The sequence below is a fragment of the Morone saxatilis genome, unplaced genomic scaffold, assembly GCF_004916995.1.
Source record: "Morone saxatilis isolate NCDOM2014 unplaced genomic scaffold, NCSU_SB_2.0 Contig1, whole genome shotgun sequence".
NCBI lineage: Eukaryota > Metazoa > Chordata > Actinopteri > Moronidae > Morone > Morone saxatilis.
Window position 1 is genome coordinate 12,951,049 of NW_023339651.1, and position 20,533 is coordinate 12,971,581.

General features: G+C 39.9%; 2 protein-coding genes across 4 annotated transcripts in view; one reads left to right on the forward strand and one right to left on the reverse strand.

Moving 5' to 3' along the window:
* The window catches only part of rhbdl1 (rhomboid, veinlet-like 1 (Drosophila)), a 47,538-nt gene extending 33,622 nt beyond the window's left edge, over window positions 1–13,916 (forward strand). For both annotated transcript variants that reach the window (XM_035664399.1, XM_035664391.1), the window contains 3 exons: window positions 8,313–8,413; window positions 10,269–10,329; window positions 11,892–13,916. In XM_035664399.1, the coding sequence (XP_035520292.1) occupies window positions 8,313–8,413; window positions 10,269–10,329; window positions 11,892–12,163 (434 nt within the window). In that variant the 3' untranslated portion in view covers window positions 12,164–13,916. The remainder of the gene's footprint in view (window positions 1–8,312; window positions 8,414–10,268; window positions 10,330–11,891) is intronic.
* Window positions 13,917–17,967: 4,051 nt separating this feature from the next.
* On the reverse strand, window positions 17,968–20,533 carry zgc:112496 (uncharacterized protein LOC541336 homolog). 2 transcript variants are annotated; one of them, XM_035667463.1, is made up of 6 exons: window positions 20,491–20,533; window positions 20,177–20,326; window positions 19,534–19,627; window positions 19,219–19,378; window positions 18,841–18,993; window positions 17,968–18,235 (listed from the first exon to the last, which is right to left on the reverse strand). In XM_035667463.1, the coding sequence occupies exons 2-6, from the start codon at window positions 20,299–20,301 to the stop codon at window positions 18,060–18,062; spliced, it is 708 nt and encodes a 235-aa protein (XP_035523356.1). In that variant the 5' UTR covers window positions 20,302–20,326; window positions 20,491–20,533; the 3' UTR covers window positions 17,968–18,059. The 2 variants fall into 2 exon arrangements, with proteins under 2 accessions (XP_035523356.1, XP_035523348.1); XM_035667455.1 differs by having other exon boundaries at window positions 20,435–20,519.

A 20,533-nucleotide genomic window follows, 5' to 3' on the forward strand; every position in this document is an offset into this window, starting at 1 on the left:
TTAGGCACTCTATTGGAGTTAGAGAAGAGGCTATTTCTCTGCTCAGTTTATATTCCATTTACTTTGGTGGTTAGTTTCAAGGTTCCCCGGTGAAGAAGCACATCACCCTCACTGCACCCATCACTGTGGCTTTATAACCTTGAATGCAGGAAGTGATTTAAGCTCCTTTTCATTGGGATGTTGGAAGAATTTCAGTAATTTCCATCCAAGGTCAGCTATTGTGCTTGTTTGCTGAAAAGCAGTCGTGAGTGATAACCGCTTCAGTTGTGACAAGAATATATTTTTTTGTAACCTTTCTTATGGCATAAACAACTTCAGGAGCATTAGACATACTTTGATGTACACTCGCTAATCTCAAAATTTTGTCTCTTTGCTTCTTCAGTTATAGGCGTGCTCATATGCCCACACACACTCCAACTGATCAGATATGATTATACTTTTCCACTAACAGTTGGTGCTGTGCTGAGCGCACTCCTCTCAGCAGCTCTGAAGATGCGAGTTTTGGAGACTATTGATTTTTTCTGATGCCCCCTGGGCCCTGGGGGAGCATAAATATTATCATATTTTCCCCCATGTGGCAAATTTGGATGGGGCAGAAAACTGTTAGAATAGAATCAATCTCTGAGGAAACCAAGGGCAGGGTGTCTTTACAGCAGCCATGTTGGCACAATGTGAATTTGATGAATTGTATCCGTTCCTCCAGGCCAGAGCTTAGTATCGATGGTGCTGGGGCTTTTTATTTGGTTCTTTTGTATATGTATACAAGAGAGGTCCTGTTTTATGCTGTGTTTTTGACTTCAGATGTGTGTTTCCCTTATTGAAGCTGTTCGTCTAATGATGTGCTTTGACTGCAGTGCAGGAGCGCAGGTGTAGTAGTGTTTTGTCGCTTTGAAGGTGTTGACAGTTTGGATGCTTCTCTGCAGCTTCATAAGTAAAACTTTGCAGACTCGGTCTTTCCGTTTTTCTTTACATCATCTAAGGGGTTTCTTCCCTCCCGCCCACGCTCAACCAAGGCGCAAGGAGATGGATGAAGATGTTTGAATGGATGAGGACTGATTGCGAGTCATGCTGCTCCACTTTAAGGAAAGCATCAGCGACAGAGATGATATTTCCCTTATCGCTTCCTGTCTGGATGACACAGAGGAGTCCATCTCTTTCCCAGGTGGAAAATATCTTTAATAGAGCTCCCCCAGTCTGACAGCACTATTATAGTTGAAATGAGTCTTTGAAATGGACGCTACTCTATTAAATGACATTTGAAGCTATGAGCTTTTCAAATAGACTGTAAAGTAGACAAAAGACCATGTGACAGATGGACGGCCTCCAGTTGAATTACCCTGACATTTACTTATTTTTACTTCAGTCACCTGCAAACTCTCAAACTCTGTTTCATATCTGCTCGTATACCTAAGGTAAAGTTAGATGCCTTCCAAAATCAAATAATATCCCCTCAATTTGAAGATGTCACCTTGGTCTCTAGCTTATTGCAGATGTATTGGGGTATATGTCAGCCGATAAGTGACAACAAATGGCTGTACAGAAATTACTTTTAGGACAGTGTTGCCATTACATAGTTTGTACAAGTTTCTTTTTTAAATTGTAAAATGTCCCACTGAGATATGATCTCATCACAATACTTTAAACGTGTCTATCTATAGCCATTGTGTGCTTTTATCCGTTCTGGGATACTGTGGCGGTTAGAAGGCGACCTTCTGCGACTGTAGATAAAAATGCTCATTCAAAGGTAACAAAAACATAAAGATTCTTATTTTCAGGTTATACACAAATGAAAAATAAATATTTTCTTATATTTTCAACAATAGATCCTCCTGCATGTTGCATACTGGACCTTAAGGTGTGTAAGGGTTCCTTATCAAAATTGTTCATTTATGTTATGTGTGTATTACAAAAATGACCAAGAGATATCGATCCAAAAATAATATCTGCCTCAAAAAAACACTATTGATCAGGCTATAATGGGTATTTTACTATTTTTAACTATTTTGTGACATGTAACATAATTATTATGTTATGTGTACAGATGTGAAATATGATAATTATAGTTAAGCAGGCTGGTTGCAGTTATGAACTTCATGGTCCTTCCTGTAGTTTGTTTTATTCAGGTTGAATAATGGTATACAGACTTAGGTAGCACCACATAACTCCATCATCATGTCTGAAACTGTGTCTCTGTGGTTATTCACTGATGTTCATATTTATCTATTACTTAATAATTTCTAGCTTGAGTTAGAAAATAATCACAGTAAAAGATAAAAACACCTGAATAATTATTAGCTAGTTTAACAGAACAGACTAGGGCCTTTATATTTTTTAAAAAGGCAAAGAAAAAAACCCCTGTAGTTTTGATTGCATGATTGCACTCTTAGTGTGTCTGCTTTATCGCCGTGCCTCATGTACTCACTCCTCCACTCTTTCAGTCTCCCTCTCTTCTTATTTGTGCTTAGTAAATAAATCTGATCAGGCATTTCCCCAGTTTATTAGCCAACAGAGGCAGGCCTGTGACTGCAGAAGTGCTGACTACAGCACATCTCTGTGCAGGGCCACAAGATTTAATGCATACAGGATAGATCTGTCTGAGGCAAGGGTGCACAAATAGAGAAACCTGAACCTAAAAGGCAACAATCCCACAGTATCAACGAGTAGAGGTTTCCCTTATTGATGCTGTCCTGTGAGCTGAGACAGAGAACAGGTTTTATATTGAAATAGGTTTTTTTAATGAGAAATAACATTTTTTAAATGGTAATCTTGAAAAAATAAATCTTCTTTCATGTCTCATAACGACAAAAAATAAATGTGTGTGGTTTGGGTCTTTCCTCATGGCTTATACCAATCGACTAAATAAATAAATAAAAGCCAGGTTTGCTTATAGCCTATACTGACTAAATCACCTGAATAAATAAACACACATTGTCCTTTAATTGTCCTCTCATGAGTAATTTATTGGCTGACCAACCAAGAAGCAATTCAATGCATATTAATGTTCTCAGTTTTCAGAACACCTTCTTATAAAGATATGTTTACAAATTGAGTTTTATTTCCCTGAATGCATCCTCTGCCTAACTCCTGAGTAAAGCCTCTGAGAACTTGACATGTTTTCACTGCGGCATCTGTGCTTTAAAGCCGCCCAAATCAATATTTTCATATTACCAACGGGGCAGATGACTGTGTAATGTGAACGAGGTCACTCGTTGTGACGAACCCGCAGAGAATTATCACCTGAGCCTGCAGTTCCCATTCAGCTCTAAGGAGCTTTATAGCATCTTTCATCTCATTGTTGACTGATTGGTTTTCTGCCCTGCAACTTTACTGTTCTGGTTCAGTCTCACCGCTCTCATCTGTGTTGTTTACAGACACAGCAGCCAGCTGTTTTTATTGTAAAATACTCCGATACAGCCACTGAACGCTACCTGTCCAGCACCAAACGACAGACAGAGTTTGCAATTAACTGGTGAACATAGTGGAGCATTTAGCAGCTAAAGAGACAAATATTTCCCTCAGGAGTTGATGAAAACCAAAGAGAGCTAAAACGAGACTGAATATTGGATTTACGTTGGTTAGGTCGCCTGAAGCACATCTCCAAATGAATGCTAATGTTTTTCCATGTCAGCTAGATGTGTAAATAGTCAACTGCTAAAATATTCAGCCTTATCAACTTTATGAGTACATGTCAATGGTGTGTTCTACTTGTTATGTTGCCCCCCAAATATGAATCAGTCCAGGTTTATCTTTGGGAAAACCTATATATATAATATGAATAAATAAAAACTAGCACCAGAGAAATCTCATTATACACATGAATGCTTCATTTTTGATCAACCACACAGGCTAAGATGATCTAATATGTTCACCTTTAAACGCTGACATTTACAGCCATTTAGACGTTTTTTAAAACATCTATTCAACCAATTTTATCATTAAAAACCCACATCAATCACATTTCTTCAGGGACTCTTGATAGACTACAAACTCTAAGTAATCACAGTCGATAGCTACCCACTCATACAAACTCTAGAAAGCAGACAGTGAAAAGCATCAGGGTTGTAAGTGTTTTCCAGGGATTACTGTGTTCTGGCGCAGCCTCCACTAGAGTGGCTACAGAGAGGTGCAGCCTCAGGCACTGTCAAGCCCTGGCCTTGCATCAGTTTACCATCCCTTGTCTACACCTTATCCCGGAGAGACTGAAAAATACAAAGTTGACCTATAGCTTAAGGGCAGCCTGGAGTAACGGTAATGGTGTAGCACATATGGATTGACAGAGGCTCAGTTCTCATAGCTGCATTGGGGACTATACTGCGGTAGATTGAGTATAGCCCTGAGTGTGCAGTTGACTTTTAGTCTAAACAGTATTAAGTACATAATTTTCACTGTCTACACTTCAGTGCACTTTGATTCGAGGATGCTGATGATGACTTCAGGATGGCAACAATAAATAATCTGTCCGTGAGATGGAATGTGTCAACTTGACTCTGAAATAATCGTGCACCTTACGCCTCAGCTCCTGCTGAGTGTGAGAATCCTAAATCTTAAAATCCCCCTAAGCAGGAGAGCCCACATGACAGGCCTGTTTAATATTCATACTGTATTTGGGAGCCTCTCACCAAAGCAGAGCGAGCAGGAGGAGAGAGCAGTTTGTTTCCTCCCTTTGGAGCCCGTCTCTTCCTCTGAGCCGGAGGTCTCAGGTTGTCTTTTCTTCTTCACCCACAGATGGTGGTGTCACATCTTGACAATTGTCTCCTATAAAGAGGTGGTCTCTGCTGGTGTTAACTGTCATGTTAGAAACCAAATAGCCCACTTTGCTTCTCTTAAAGCTGCTCCATCAAGATTTTAATATTAATATTGGATCAAGTTACTGTGAGTAATGTGAAGGAGGTAGCAGGTGGTGAACCCACAGAGGATATATCCTAGGTCTGCTGTTCCCCTCAGCTATAAGGAGCGGTAACCTACTGCTTTTAACTTATGGTTTTACACTCCACAGCTTTACTGTTTTGAGTCACTCCCTCCATGGGCAGCGGTTTTTCTTAAAAACTCACTACAAAAGGTAACCAAACAAATATAGGTAAAGTTAGCAATTAGCTAGTGAAGATAGTAGAGCATTTAGGAGCTAAAGAGCCTCAGGAGTTGGAAATGAAAAGAAAAGAATTACAAAAAAGAGAAATATCGGACCAGGAGGCCAAAAATGCAGCTCCAAATAAATGCTAATGTTGCTTACTTGTCTGCTGGATACATAAATAGAAAAAAACTTTTCTAAACTTAAATTTTAACACCACCCATTGTTGTTAGAGACTAAATTTAAGCACACAATATTACTAATGCTTAAATATCCAGACCATAACTCTCATGTCATTCTATCTATATTTCATGAATCTCCCAGCTCCATTACACTGAAGTCTGAAACTGTAAAAATAGTTGTGAAGCTCCGGAAAAGACTTAAAGTGAAACTCAGATGTTGATGCTGCTGAAGTTGCTCCAATTCAATTTCTCCTTTACTTTGAAGAGATCAGAGACCACATACTGTATGCTACACTGTGTAATTGCAATTTTGTGGAACTACTAAAAATAGGGCACTGTGAATCTCCTCAAATCTTTAGCTGAAGAGCCAACCTTCATATGCCCCATAAATCCACATAAAATAGCCCATAGGTGTCTGAGCGAGGAGAGATGAATGACTCAGGAATGCGCTCTGATTACCATCTGTCTTTCTATGATCATCACTGCCACCACGGGCTGACAAGGCGTTCTTTAAGACGATGTTTACTCTGTGCAGTCTCACAACGCACACACAGAATATGAATGTTACAACATGCATTATAGATCTGAGATCACAACTCCAGCAAACCCCAACTGTGATTAAAAAGAGGCTGTTTTGTTTTATCAGCCCTCTCCGCTTCCCTTATCAGCTCATTTGCATAATTAACAGTGTCTGACGCTGTCCTCGCAAGCAACTGCCACTGTGATTTTCTCCAGCTTGGAATTCTGTCCTACTTCATAGTGTCACTGCAACCCCTAATGCAGCAGCAGGTGCGCTGTACTGTAATCAGGATTATATCTTTATACACCTTTAAACACTTTTCTCATTAATAACTGGCTAAACATCACACTGGCATATTCCCCACACAGCGATGTAGAAAGCAAAACACTTTCAATTTCTGACTTTGAGAACCTTGCCTCCACCAAGGTTACCTATAGATCACCACAGCTAGTAAGTACATAAAGCAATATTATCAGCATCCTTTGAAAAATATATATATACTATTTACAAAATAGGAAACGTATAATATTTCAAACATGTTTTCAGAATAAAAAGTCCCATTTTTCAGTACAAAGCCACACATTTTACATTCTTTAAAACTAATTTTTTCACACATACACACACACACAACACAATATTCTCAAATCGGTTCCAACTCTTAATATTAATAATCTATTTGATACTTTACACTAAAACAGCCAGTAAAGATGTCTTTTAGAGAAACCAAGAGAGTACTTTTATATTTTATTACATTTCAAAGCCTGGACGTCTTTACTTTTCTGTGAGAAAATAAATTAAATCAGTATTTCTTTACAGGAACCTTTTTTTTTTTTACACAGGTCAAGGCTTCTACTTGAGTAAACATGTGTACATTCGACACCTCCTCTTTGAAAGGGGTTAAGATTGAACGCTAAACACAAACACTAAATACTTGAACTCTGTGTCAGTCCATGAAAATAACATAACATAAGCAAAGACCTACCATTCTGCACTGACATTCAATATTAATACCTGTTTAAATGTATGCTAGAGGAGGAAGAAAACCCTCTCCACCATGAGAAAAGAATATGTTTCACTCATACAGATGGTATGAAAGGTAGATGCCCACATAATGCAAATTTTATTGTTCATAGATACTGATTTCTAACACATCAAGCTGATCTCAAGAATCAAGAAGAATATGTTTTTGCATTTTCATATACATTGTGACTTTTTACTAACTTAGACTGTTAATATACTATATACTAATTAACATGGCATACTGATTTAGCAGTTAGTATAAAAAACATTTTATACTAACAGAAAATAATACAATATAAGTGGTTGGACGTCAATCAAACTGTGACTTTGAAACTTTTTTTTCTTAGTTTTTTCTAAGATTGAATACTTATTTATTAATTTATTGCTGACAGACTGATGCTGAAAGACTCTTTTCACAGACATTGTCCACCCACACAGGTGTTTTCACTTTACCTGATTAGACCTCTTCTCAAGACTGTGTGGGGGCGTGCACAGACCTGCGTTTGACTGACGGCTCCCTCGGTCTTGCGTCAGTTTGGTCGCGCCTGTCAGGGGTTGGGACCGTTTAACATCGTTATTATTGTTATTAGTCGATAGAGTTTGGGGACATCAGATAATTACAGACACGGCTCAAGCTGAACCTGACTAGAGGTCTAATTAGCCAGAGTAATTGAAAACACCTGTGTGCAGGGCCTGTAAGCGCTCACGCTGAAAAAGTGAGTTACAAGACACCAAATAAGACACTAAATACGATTTTTTTTGTTCATATGTAACAGTATTTAGGAGGTGGACGTCGTTACAAGTGAGCAAACATTTTACAGTGTCATAATGTTCATGCCTTTATCCCTGCCATGACCAACGCTGTACTTATCATATTAAAACTTACATCTTTTTTTAAACGGCACATTTGGCTTCCATCCATATCTGCATATCCCAGATTACATTTTGCTCATGAATATAACACAAAGTATCTTTAGAGCACACAAATTGCAAATTATCCTCTTCAGCAAGGTTCGCCTGTTTCCTGAACTTTTTTAATTGAAGGAAAATCCATTTAAGGAAATATTCCTTTTTTTCAGTTCTTTACTATTTTTAATAGAATTAGTCAGCGGCAGTTTTAGCAGACGGGAAAAAACCCTAAGCAATACTGTACTGTGTGTGTGTGCTTGAGTGTGTGTCTCGTGTATTCTAGATGTGTAATAAAAGGGCACGTGAAGGTCAGCTGATGTAGCAGTCCCTGTGAGCAGAGGGTGATTTTTACTCAGAGATATTTAAAAAATGCTCAGAGGAAGGTGACTCGTGCTGCTGCGTGATGAGTAATCTGACTCTCCCTTTGTTTTTCCCCTCTGCTCTAAAATGCTGTCCTTTGCTATCTCTCTCTCTCTCTCTATCTCTCTCTCTCTCTCTCTCTCTCTCTTCCCCACACACACTCTCTTCTCTCTGCATTGCGTGCTCTATCTCTCTCTCTCTCTCTCGTACATCTACACTCCCAATCTATCTCTCTTTCACTGTCTCTCTACAGGCTCGCTGACAGTGTCCATCACCGACATGCGGGCTCCAGTGGTGGGGGGCTCCGGGGGGGTCTACGCTCTGTGCTCGGCTCATCTGGCCAACGTCGTCATGGTAACTGTCATCATCATCATCGCCTCCATTGTTACATCTGAAAGTGGGTTTTCAATAGAGACGAAATGTCAGAGCTGTCCGCATGGTGTGAGGCCGAGACACCGCACACTCTCGCCAACATCCTGGGCTTCACTGTTGGACTCAGTTAGATTATTTTTTTCCCTTGCTGCAGTAGGATCACATCAGTGATAAATAATTTTTATTGCCCAGTAGTTTTTGGAAAAGTGCCGTTGAATATTACATGTGACCTCTTTGGAGAAGCTCTCGCTGAACGTTGCCGATGAGTAGTGTACCCTAAAGACGTGAAGTGCAGTTTCAGACACTTGTATTAATTATTAAGACCGTGTTTATTTGAGTCCAGTGAAAGAAAATAAGTAGTAAATTGCAGCAGTTGTTTTGTGTGGTTCTCTGTCACAAGGTTTACATGTGCCTTCCACGTTCTCTTCAACTCTCGAGGCGGTGTTACATCTGACGAATCACTTTAACTACTGTCGCTGTTCACTGTGGGCAGTGGAGATGCCAGCAGGGATAGAAATCAAAGTGCACTGGCAGGCCCAAAGCAAAGCCTCCGTAACTGTAAGTGTGTGCTCGTAGCAGCTAACAGGCAGTTTATTTGGTCTGTTATGCTTGATGCATGTTTGTTGTTAGGAAATCCTTCAAAGGACGTCTTAGTTCTGCTCCGCTGGTTTTTTTTCTTGTCTCTGTTGTTTGAAGGAAATCTTGAAACCTTGTCCGGTCTCGACCCAGTAAATTCCCGGCCATCTGCCATCAGGCATCATCATCCTTTTCGCTCAACAGACATTTTCAGGTTCAGTGAAGTTTCAGACTACTGCCGTGGACGTGACTCCCTGGAAGTCGTGCAGCTCCAGCTAAACTGTCAGAATACATCTTGGAACCATGTAGCGCACAAATTCAACTTTTGATATTGCACTTAAATCTCAAATCTTTTTTTATAGTTCTTGAAGTTTTTAAAGAAAAATTTGCTCTTTTTTTAAGATTTTATATTTGTGTCTTCTAAGCAGCAATCACTCTTTCTTTGAGTCTCTGCATGATCCTCTGCTCCTCACACACACACACACACGTCAGATTCCTTCAGCATTTCTGTGTCAGCCATGTGATAAACAAGGTCTCTAACAGAGAAAAAATGTACTGGCTGTCCTTTGGTTAAATATTGTGGCAGTGGAGGCATGTTAAAGCAAATTGCCTCCCATCAGAGAGCAGCAGCACCACATCACACCCATCTCAGACCTCCTCCTCTGCACTTGACCTCTCCCCTCCTCGATATGAATCATTTATTTGCAGAAATATTGTGACATTACAGTCACTGCCACTCCAACCTATGGCAGGTTTTATTTATACTCCCCTCTCCGTCTTTAATTTTGCATGGCGTTCACCGTTTCTGTTTCTGCTGTGCGAGAAGGGGAGAAACACAGGTCATATTCCCACAGCCAGGAACGTAAGGAGGAATGTGATTGGTACAATTTTTCATCCTGGGGAGTAAATGTGTTATTCTAAGTCTGGATGCCATTGTTCTTTTCCACCCGGAGAATCAAAAGAGCTATTCATTGGCCCATTCTCCTCGTCTGTTAAATTATCTTAGCCCTAATTAATAGAGTGCCACTGGGTTGGAACCAGCAAGTGAAGAGCAGCCAGGTGTATAATCGTGTCTGTGTGCTGCCTCCTCTCTCAAAAGGATATGGATTGTGTTTCTTTCAGGTCTAAATATGTCCAGAGGATAGAAACGGAGGCATTTCTTCACAGGCTCTTAATATACTCACATATATATATATATATATAATGGTTATTGGTGTCGTGATTGTTTGTGCTGACGAGACACTTTGGCTCTGTGTTGCAGAACTGGGCCGGGATGCGCTGTCCATACAAGCTGCTCCGCATGATCCTGGCGCTAGTTTGCAGTAAGTTGTCCAGATTCACTCTCAAACTGTTGTTTTTCATGTTGTATTTATCATTCAATCATTAAATAAGGAGTGTGTGCCCCCTTCATTTTCAGCGTATTTCATGTTAGCACACCTGTCTACAGTTCAGTATAGTAGCAGAGGGTTTATCATCTGAGTGGGGGTTTAAGAACCTCTTAAAGCTGAGCCACAGACATGCTACTCAAGTATCTTTGTTAATTGCTCAGAGTGAGAGGCTCCGTGATTGGACATGTTGCTTTGTTTTCAAAGCTTTTGAGTCATACTACTTGTCCCTTTTCTCCACACGAGGGCCGATACACTGTGACTTTCATTAGTGAGCAATATGTTCCCTCCATCTGTCCCGAGCCCGCCGCCCCCGAACTGAGAGAACAGCGAGTCTCTGCTGGGATGTGATATTTCTCCTCAGTGTTTTACAAACAGGGAATACAGCATTTCAAAATAAAATGTGACACATTGTTTTGTGAGATACTGTGAAGACTGAATTAATATTTGCTCCAGTTTTATGTGTATCCATTCAGCTGAGGAGACATTGGAGGAGCAGCAACAAACAACTACAAATACCATTTGAAAGCAATTTTTAGAATAAAGATCCATTTAAATCCTCTTGTGACCTTTCTTTGCCCGCAAATATAGACTGTAATAAAACACTTTACTACAATGCACTGTATAGCTCATCTTCAGGCACTGGCGTGAAGTCAGCTGCAGTCCTAGGCCCTGTTATTTATAGGTCTATGCGTTATACAAAGGATTCCTTTTCTTAGAAGGATGATGATGTTTTTAAATGAGAGTTACTGGGAAAGCCAGAAGACATAGTCATGGGGGATTTATCATTTGAACTCTCAAATGTATTAAAAGCACTTGAATCCTAAGTATACACGGTATATATTTAAATTTAAACACACAAAAATGGCCATATATGAGAATTTAGCAGGGAATCACTTTATAGATTACATACATACATCATTAATGTTGTGAATCACTATTTAGAGCACAAATCAATTAGATTAGAGCTTTGTGAGTCAATTTCCTGAGAGCATGGCTTCCCTTAACACCTCTGTCATTTAAATGCAATCATATAATTATCAGTCAACCAATCATGAGTGTTCATCATGGTGCCTTTATTTCAAATTAAGACCGCCCTGTTATTCAAGATAATCCTCTAACTTTAATTGCATTTTAAGAACCATGTCAGCGGGTTGAGACTCAGAGGCCGACTGATTTTAATGGCTGATATGGGTGATGTGTTTTCTGGTGGAGAGGAAGATGAGAAGATTGATACAGTTCACATTTATGTTAGATATAAGGCTACAACCTGCAGATGGTTAACTCATCTCAGCACAAAAACTGGAAACGAGGAGAAACAGCTAACCTGTCTCTGTCCGAGGATAACAAGTGTGGCCCACCACTCTGCTGAAGCTCATATCTCATTTATATGTTTATTCCATACAAAAACCACAGAGTGAAAAACCAGTCAAAGAGTCATGAGCAGATACTAAAGAGATTTCTCCACCTTCATTCTGTCTTTGATCTACCCTCCACAGTGAGTTCGGAGGTGGGTCGTGCAGTCTGGCTCCGCTTCTCACCCCCGCTGCCCTCATCGGGGCCCCAGCCGAGCTTCATGGCACACCTGTCGGGGGCTGTGGTCGGTATCAGCATGGGGCTGCTGATTCTTCGAAGCTACGAGGAGAGCCTGCAGAAACAGTGCTCCTGGTGGGTCATCGTCTTCTCCTTCATCACCTTCCTCCTCTTCGCCATCTTCTGGAACATCTTTGCATATGAGCTGCTGGGGGTGCAGATACCTCCTGCTCCCTGATGATGGCCCCCCACCCCACCAATAGGCCCTCCTCCACATGCACACTGACTCCAAACCCTGTTCCAAACAAAGGTTCCCCTTTGACCATAGTTAACTTTCCCATTTCCTCTCAAGTTAGACCCAAATGAAATGATATGAAATCATTCAAAACTAAAAATCAATCAAGAATCTTTTTTTACAGATACTTTGCAAATCAAAGAAAATATGTCTCTTTTATTAAAGAGGGATTACAGTAGCAACAAGTACAGGTGAAAGTTCCTCAGATCCATTTTGAGGAGCATTATATCTTTTTATATATACACATTGAAATCTCATCCACATTACCAGCACTAATCTTTCAGTGAGCATTCAACCATTGTGCTCTTTTTCTTTCAAAGGCTTTTTTGAAAAGCTATGTCATCATTCGTTTCTTTTGAGTGCATCTTTCATACATGTTAAGACCTCAAGTAAGAAGGATCTGACTTTGCCTCTGGTATAGGGGAATAAAAGGGAGGAAAACTGTAGGAGTGTGTGCTGCGGTGACAGTGTCGTCTGTCGTAAAGTTCAGAGATCAGGATCAACTGCAGCAACCCCTCTTTAAACTAAGAGGGTTTCAGTGTTTTGTTTAAAGGCACTAGAGCAGGGTAGACGCCTGAATCTGAGTCCTTTGGCTGTGGCACAAATCAGAGCCACAGGAGGAGATTTAAAGAGGACTTTCAGGAAGAGCATGTTTATTTCTTTGTAGAAAACTCACAGAAGCACCAGTGAAATTAGATTTTTTTCCCCAACCCTGGTGTAACTCACAGGGGTCACTGCAGCTTTTTGCAAAATTGCTGGCACACTAAGTGAAAAACAAAAAACAGCTAACAGAAGGTTTTCTTCAAATGAAGCGGCTAAGTAGATGATAAAGCATCCGTCAAAATTCATTGTCCCCCCCCCCCTTTCCCAGAGCAGTTGCAGGAAAGAACAGAGGAAAAAGTTTTAAATGCAAGTTTTATGTGGATTCTGTCATCTTGTAGGAGTACCTTAAAGTCGGAGGCATTACAGTCATTTTCACTTGATGGGGTCTTTAAAAAAATAAGACGACATCAGTTTTTTTCTATATTATTTCCATGACATTATACCTACACTGTGGATACAGAAACATAGTTCACACAACACTGGACAAGACATGAAGATGGGAAATGAAAGTGACTGCGCGACAGGAGAGGAAAGAAAAATAAGTTTCTGAGAAAACGACAAGTTTCCCGGATGGTCGTCACTTAAATGAGTCAACTCCTCCTGTTGCTGTGTCAAACGCTAACCACCAACTTGCTAGGCGCACCGTGTAAAATATGCCATGTCATGCTCTGTGGCTCTCGGCGAGACAAGGACACACACAAACACACACATATTTCTCCTCTTTGTCTTTGAGAGCAGCCACTGCCTGATTCTGTAGGTCAATGTGGACAAACTGAAGAGAAGAAAACCACACACACACACACACACGAACATACACACGTACTGGCCTCTGCCTGTTCTCGCTCTGACAGACTGAACTGGGGAGGGCGCGGATGTGTCATCACCTGACCTCTGACCTTCGTGTCCCAGAGGGCATTGGGGTCTCTCTGTCAGGCCCAGTCTATACCTCAGTTTCTCATTCTTAGGGACTGTATACTTTTGTAAAGGAATGTACCTATAAAGAAAAAAAGAGTGTTATTAAGTTGTCCCTGTTTTTCATTTGATAGTGGATGTGTATATTGTATGTTCATAACCAAGAGTATATTTATTTGTATTTTTTTTCCTCTTTGAAGGGGGAAAAGAGAAAAGTTTCAAATGGTGCAAAATTAATGCTATGATTGTTGTTCTCCTAATAACTCCTGTATGGCTTTGATCCTCTGAAAAATAGTCTATGAGGCAGAATCCCCTGGTTTGTTAGATGACCACCGATGACTCGAGCTCACTTGATTTTATAAATCTTTAGTGCTTTACAAAATAAGCCATAGAAAGAACTAATTCGAGAGGGCAAACACAGAGGGAAAAAAAGGTGTTTGCTGATTTGAACCCTGCTAATTGGTAGCTTCAGTGAAACTCAATTTTTTTGTGTGTGTGATCAAACTTCATTTCTGCGTCGTGAAATATTCAACAGGTTTAGGTGAAAGAAGACAAACTGTGCAAGTACAAGCTGGTGAAACTCTGGACTGTTTATATTTTCACGTAGCTACACTCATTTTTACAGCTTGTTCGCCGACTTGTTTGTAGTGGATGCAGCTTCATTTTTGCAAGTGCCCACATCTCCAAACTGTCCCCGGCAGTGTGCAGACGCCTCGCCGGCAGTTCTTATTTTGCAAATAACAAATTATGAACAGGGCTTCTGTCATATATTATCTGCGGAGTGGTTCAAGCTTTTTGGAAAGCTCAGGCGGGGATAGCAATTACATTTACTCATGCTACGTTCCATTTTTCAGTCATTCAATCAATAATTCATTTAAATGTCCACTGGCTGCCTGGGAATTTTTTTTTATGCATTTGCCAATTTTGATAGTTGGTCATAAATACAGTCCTCAGCATTTGCTTCCACATGAAACTGTCATTTGTAACGGAAGACTCCATGTTAAATGAGGGAATCTGTATGAAATAGCCAGAATAAGCCATTTTCAGATACATAAAGAAAAAAAAAGAAAATATCAGCCAATACGTAGTAGTAATGGATCCTTGATGGAAACTCTTGTGTATACTAGGAAATATTATTGCTTAGGATAGAAAAGATACATTGATGAATAATGCATACATATCCTGTTAGCCTATAATGAAGATAAAGAGGATGCCTGAGAGGAGGTTAATGTGCCTCTTTAACTTTAGATTCATAGGAACCCAGAAGGGTTGTAAAAAGGGCTAGTAAATGGCTATGTTCTTGTAGAACACATTAACTGTGAATATTACCCCTCCTGGAAGTACATGCAGGACTAAAATCGAAGGCTTGTGAATTCTTGATGACCCTAAAACTCAAAAACATGATACTTGATTGAGTTCTTTTCATACAGAGTGAAGAGTGTCCAGTGTTTCATTTGTTATTTGTACAAGTCTTTTCTGAAACAAACGCAGACAATAGCAAGAGAAAATGAACAACAAGGCTGGGGAGGAAAGTTTTCAGGAGTAGTTTATAACTTCTCTGTAAGCCAAATCTCCTGGCCCTGAGCCTAAACCACAGCACCAACATACCTTCTAAAAAGTCATGTCCGTGTCTGACAAAAGGCCTCTCCTGCACTCAGACAGCAGCTCATCTTAAAGGAGAGAATTGATGGAGGCCTGACTCACATCCTCTGGTTGACGGCATGTGACGGTATTGGTCTGTGAGGGATGGAGGGACGGCAGGTACAACAGACAGCGCCGGCGCTCTGCAGAAAACCTCAGCAGGGCTGTAAAGAAGCAGCTTTCGTGCTTTCCCATCCTGTCGCGCTCATGTCACAACACCCCCGGTGTCAGGATGATGCATGGCTGTCGCAAGGATACACCAGAGCCCAAAGCTAGACCGTAAACAGGATATCTTCCTTTAATAAGTGGATCTGACAGGCTGCATGATGTTAATTTAATTGCCGTCTTTGAGTGACATATTTGTTTTCAGCAGTATAAGGAATGCACGGGGTGGGGGGCGGGGGGAGGTGGGATGAGCCTGAATAGGGGCAGACTATCAACATGTGATCCATCACTTTGGGTGAGCCACATGCTCCTTTCGATTGGTTTCGATACAGTCATGTCTGTGAGATGATGTATAAAGGTTAGTGCCAAGTTGTTTGAACCCTTGTTGATGTGACTGCACCCAAAATACTGTTTATTTCTGTGCTCGTTTCATTCAGAATTGCAGCATACTTGACATTTATCTGACTGATGTTCCTTATTTCCTGTATTTTGTCATAAGTGGGCTTTTTTTGTTGTTGCACTTATTAAGATGTAGTTAACCGACGTGTTGGCGTGTGCCATATTCTCTACTGCCATAAACATTCTTTGATGCTTTTTTACCTCCCTCTGCCAATCCATTGTGCTGTTATGCCCAATGCCTTGTTATAGTATATAAGCCCAAGACTGAGCACCGGGCAGAAAGGCTGCTTTACTCTTAGCTGTATGGTATATTCTACATGCACAGAATCCATAAGAGGAAGAAGCCGCAGTACAAACAGTTGAAGTTATTAAGTAGCTGCTCTGAACTGCTGCTTGCCAACAAGCCGGCCAGGTTGCCTTGTCTTAGTTTTTATTGCCACTTAGATATATATATATATCCGTATACATATTGTGGCCAAGTCTTACTGCAGGACTGTGCAGGTAAAGCAGGCGACTGTAGCTCCAGAGATGGAACTGTACTTACAACAGAAATTGGATGCTCACCAGTGCATTGGTTTGCTGAAGATGAAACATGAAATGCTAGTTTAAGGCTTCTAAGGCCCCAAAAGTACAAATATACAAATATTTGGTTTTAGTTCCCAAATTACCCTGGTGAGGTTTCAAAATGTGAAAAACTCATTTTAAATTTGTGTTAATTAGCCAGTAAAGCTGGCTTGGACACAAAAAGTCAGTGCAGACTAAGCATGCATCTATGAACCCCAATGCTTGCAGGTTGTCATAGTTCAGCAATCTCTCCAGCTTTCCATTATGCTTAAAATTTAAAGTCTACAGTATTAAACTTTAAATGAGGAATGCCTCTGAACATTCTGGTTTTCAAGTGGATTAGTGAACACTGATTTTTGTCTACCACAGCTAGAAACAATCATAAAAAAGTTTGTCTGTGAGAGTATTCAGGGTTTCTCTCTGGAGATGAGGGTATATTTTCTGGTTTGTAATGGAAAACATTGCTAAAGTTTCCCAGTTTCTAGCTTTGGTACACATTCTTTTTAATGTTCACAAAAACTGCCTGAGCCACTCGACATCATGCAAACATCACAGGTGGTTTCTTAAAATCAGAGTTGTTTCCCTCCAACGGGTTAGAATGAAAGAAAAAAAAAAAGAGTCACATCTGTGCTGCTGTGGTAGTTTTTTTCCTGAGCTGCTTACTTGTATCGATAAAATGGTGCCAAGCTTATGAGGTTCAATCTCTGAGACCAGACAAGAGGTTGTGCCAACACAGCGTTTACAAAAAGAAAAAGCAGAAGAAGCTATTTTTCTCTCGGTCATGAGGAAACTGAAGGAAAACTAAATTTACAAATGGATAATTTATATCAAAGTCCTCATTAATTATTTCACAATCTATTGTACTTTTTAAATGTTCTGAACGGAACCATTTTATATTGTATATATATGAATATATTTTGTTTTATTTTGTACTGTTCATTGTACTTTGCTTTAATTTAGAAACAATATAAATAAAGAACAATACTGTGGCAACATCCTACTGCTATTGTTAGTGTGTTTGAGCAAAATAATTATCATAGAACTGAAGATGAATCAATCAATATCAAAAAAATATTTTTCATATGTATTTTTAGTCCTCTATAACAGAATATTTTTGGATTATTGTTCAGAATTGATGCGACCTTGGGCTCAAAGTGTGATAGGCATCTTTCACTGTTTTTAGACATTTTATAGGTAATTTGATTAATAAAGAAAATATGAACATTGATCAAAATAATTGTTAGTTGCAGTTGGAGTCCAGGCAAAGAAAGACTTTTACTTTTGCTGTATGACTGAACTACATACACTGTATTATTAGATCATACTTACACACACATGTTGAGCATAATTGATCATGAAAATGTGGTTGAAGGCTTTTACATAAACTTTACACAGGCTTTTGTGTAAACTTCACCCCATAAGTTCTACAAAACTCAAAAGCTCAATGCACTCTATTGGATATAAAGACTTTATTATTTATGAAAAATACAAAAAAATGACAAACATTCAAGTAAGTTTAATGTTAAAAAAAAATACTGTGCAATAGTTGTCACTTTTATCTTGTTTTGAGCTTCTTTGCTGGTCTCTGATTAGCGTCTGAGCACTTCTCTACCACACTGCTGGCCTTCACATCAACATCCTTTAGAAGTGGGAGCTGCTGCTGATTAGCTATGGTCATCGCCCACAAACACAGCTCCAGCCTGTGTGGCGTCCAGTCCTGCTGGGGATCCACTGAGGACGAGAGGGGAGGCCAGTCATCACAATCACAGCAGATTTAATGTGGCTGATCAATAGGACTGCACAGTTAATAAAATATTGTCAAAATCACAATTTGGCCAAGTTCAATGTGCAAAAAGTTAAATGTGCTACAAAACAGCATTATAATGAAGTACTGGTCTACAAATCTTGTTCTCCAGATTAAAGAAACATGTTTGTTTGGTACGAACTCCAAAATTTATATGATTATATCGTTTTTTTTCATTGAAAATTGAATTTGTGGTGCAGAAATAATCATCCCAAAACCAATCATATTGCAATCTCTGCCAAAACAATCACAATATGATGTTTGTACCATATTGTGCAGCCATAGTGTTAACAGAAAAAGACCTTTAAATGTCTAAAATGTCAAAAAAAAGGTTGTCTCAATTAAAATATCAAATACATTAAAATACATTTGTTTTTACTGATAAAGGATAAAATTTACTTTTATTCGATGTTGTAAAACAATAAAACATGAAATATTTTCGTATATCGACAAATCAGAATACAGATACATCTTCAGCACTGTAGCACCAAAGTACATGTACTTCTAACCACACTCCCTGTCATTATCTCACCTTTGTTTAGGTTTTCAGTCCTCTCAACCATTTTGCCCAGGTAGAGAGCGTAGTGCTTGGCTGTGTATTGGATTGGCTTTAGTCCTGGTACACTCTCCATGGCTTCATCAGACATGAATGCAGTCTGTTCTGGAGCTCCTGCCGCCAACACAGCTGGAGCAAAATGAACAGTCAGCCCCAAGCCAAGCTGAATGCAGCCATGAAGTGAATACAAACTATTTAAACAGAGAGCAGGGGGTCCCGCCGCTCAGTCCACCAGTGTGTGGACTGTACGCTTACTGAGAAGGCAATCACTATGTGCTTTAAGAGGATCACAGAAATGTTTTATCAGTATGAATTCTTAAGCTTTGATCTATCTGCCTGTGTGCCGGCGCAAACCTGAAGCGGTGGCTGGGCCAACTCCTTTTAGGGAGCTGAGCTCTGCGATCGCTGCTTGCACATCAGGTAGGAGGCTGAAGGCCTTTCTGGAACATTTCTCCACAGTGTCCTCACTGTTGGAAGCCGCCAGCTGCTGCAGCCTCGGCCTGAACTTCCCCCTCTGCAGAAAAGCACACAGGGACACTCAAGGACACAGGTGAGGCACGGAGGGCTGTCAATGCCTCTTCTTAACTCTATGATATAATAGGAGTATTTACTTGAAGAGTGTGGGTGCTCCTTGGGATTATTAGGATTTAGTGTCCAGACGCTACTTACAGTGAGCTTCCACTCCATCAGTTTCACCAGCTCAGACAGAGTGATACGTTTGTCAGGTCGATTTGAAATGAGTGTGGGCAGCTCCTCTTGGTACCTGACCACAGATACACACAGATTAGGATCAGTTATCTTTATTCTACGCAAAGCAAGGTTGGCTAAACACATTTCATATCATATTTATAGCCATACATATATACACTTATATTTACATTCATGAAATAGACCAAAGAACAATAGAGAGCAAAAAACGATCCCAAACTCAAGGTCCACTTAGGCTAACCCTTACTAGCTTTTTCCAGATCTTTCAACTTAATCATATGGCCTTTATCAGCAGGTTGAGTTTTCTCGGTTGTCATGGAGATATAATGAGCGAATATGAACAAGAAGTTCTAAAAGTGTTTTTAAAAAAAGGTGTAAAAAATCTTTAACACTGATCTGTAATTTCTATAAATCAATTTCCATGACAACTGAGCAAACCCTCTTTGACGAGGAAGACACTGATACAGTTTTGGAGAAGGAAAGGAGTCTTTATTTACAGTCATTGGTTGGGATTGTTTTTTGTTAACTGCTATTTCCTAACTCAAGAATGAGAGCATTTTGTGTAGAGAGTTTGTAACTGTTGCTGTAAGGAAAGGGGATTTACCACTTGTCAAGGTTCAGCAGTTTTCCGGGTTTCTTGCCTTTGGCCTTGGCCTCCACTACATCCCAGTATTTCTCATACACACTCCTCCATGTGGAAGAGTCCTCACAGGCAAACAGAGTACTCATGGCAGCAGGGAGCTCACACCATCACCTACAAACACAGACAAAACAACGTTTGTAAGGCCTCTATTTTACATGCATGGACTGTAGAACTGTAGCATTAAACATATTATTATTATTAAAATAACACCGCGTTCACCTTTTGTTTGAAGGACACTTAAAACAAAACAAAAGGACCAATAATCTACAACTTACTCCTGAATGAACTGAAGTCGTGTGACGAGACTTCCGTTATGAC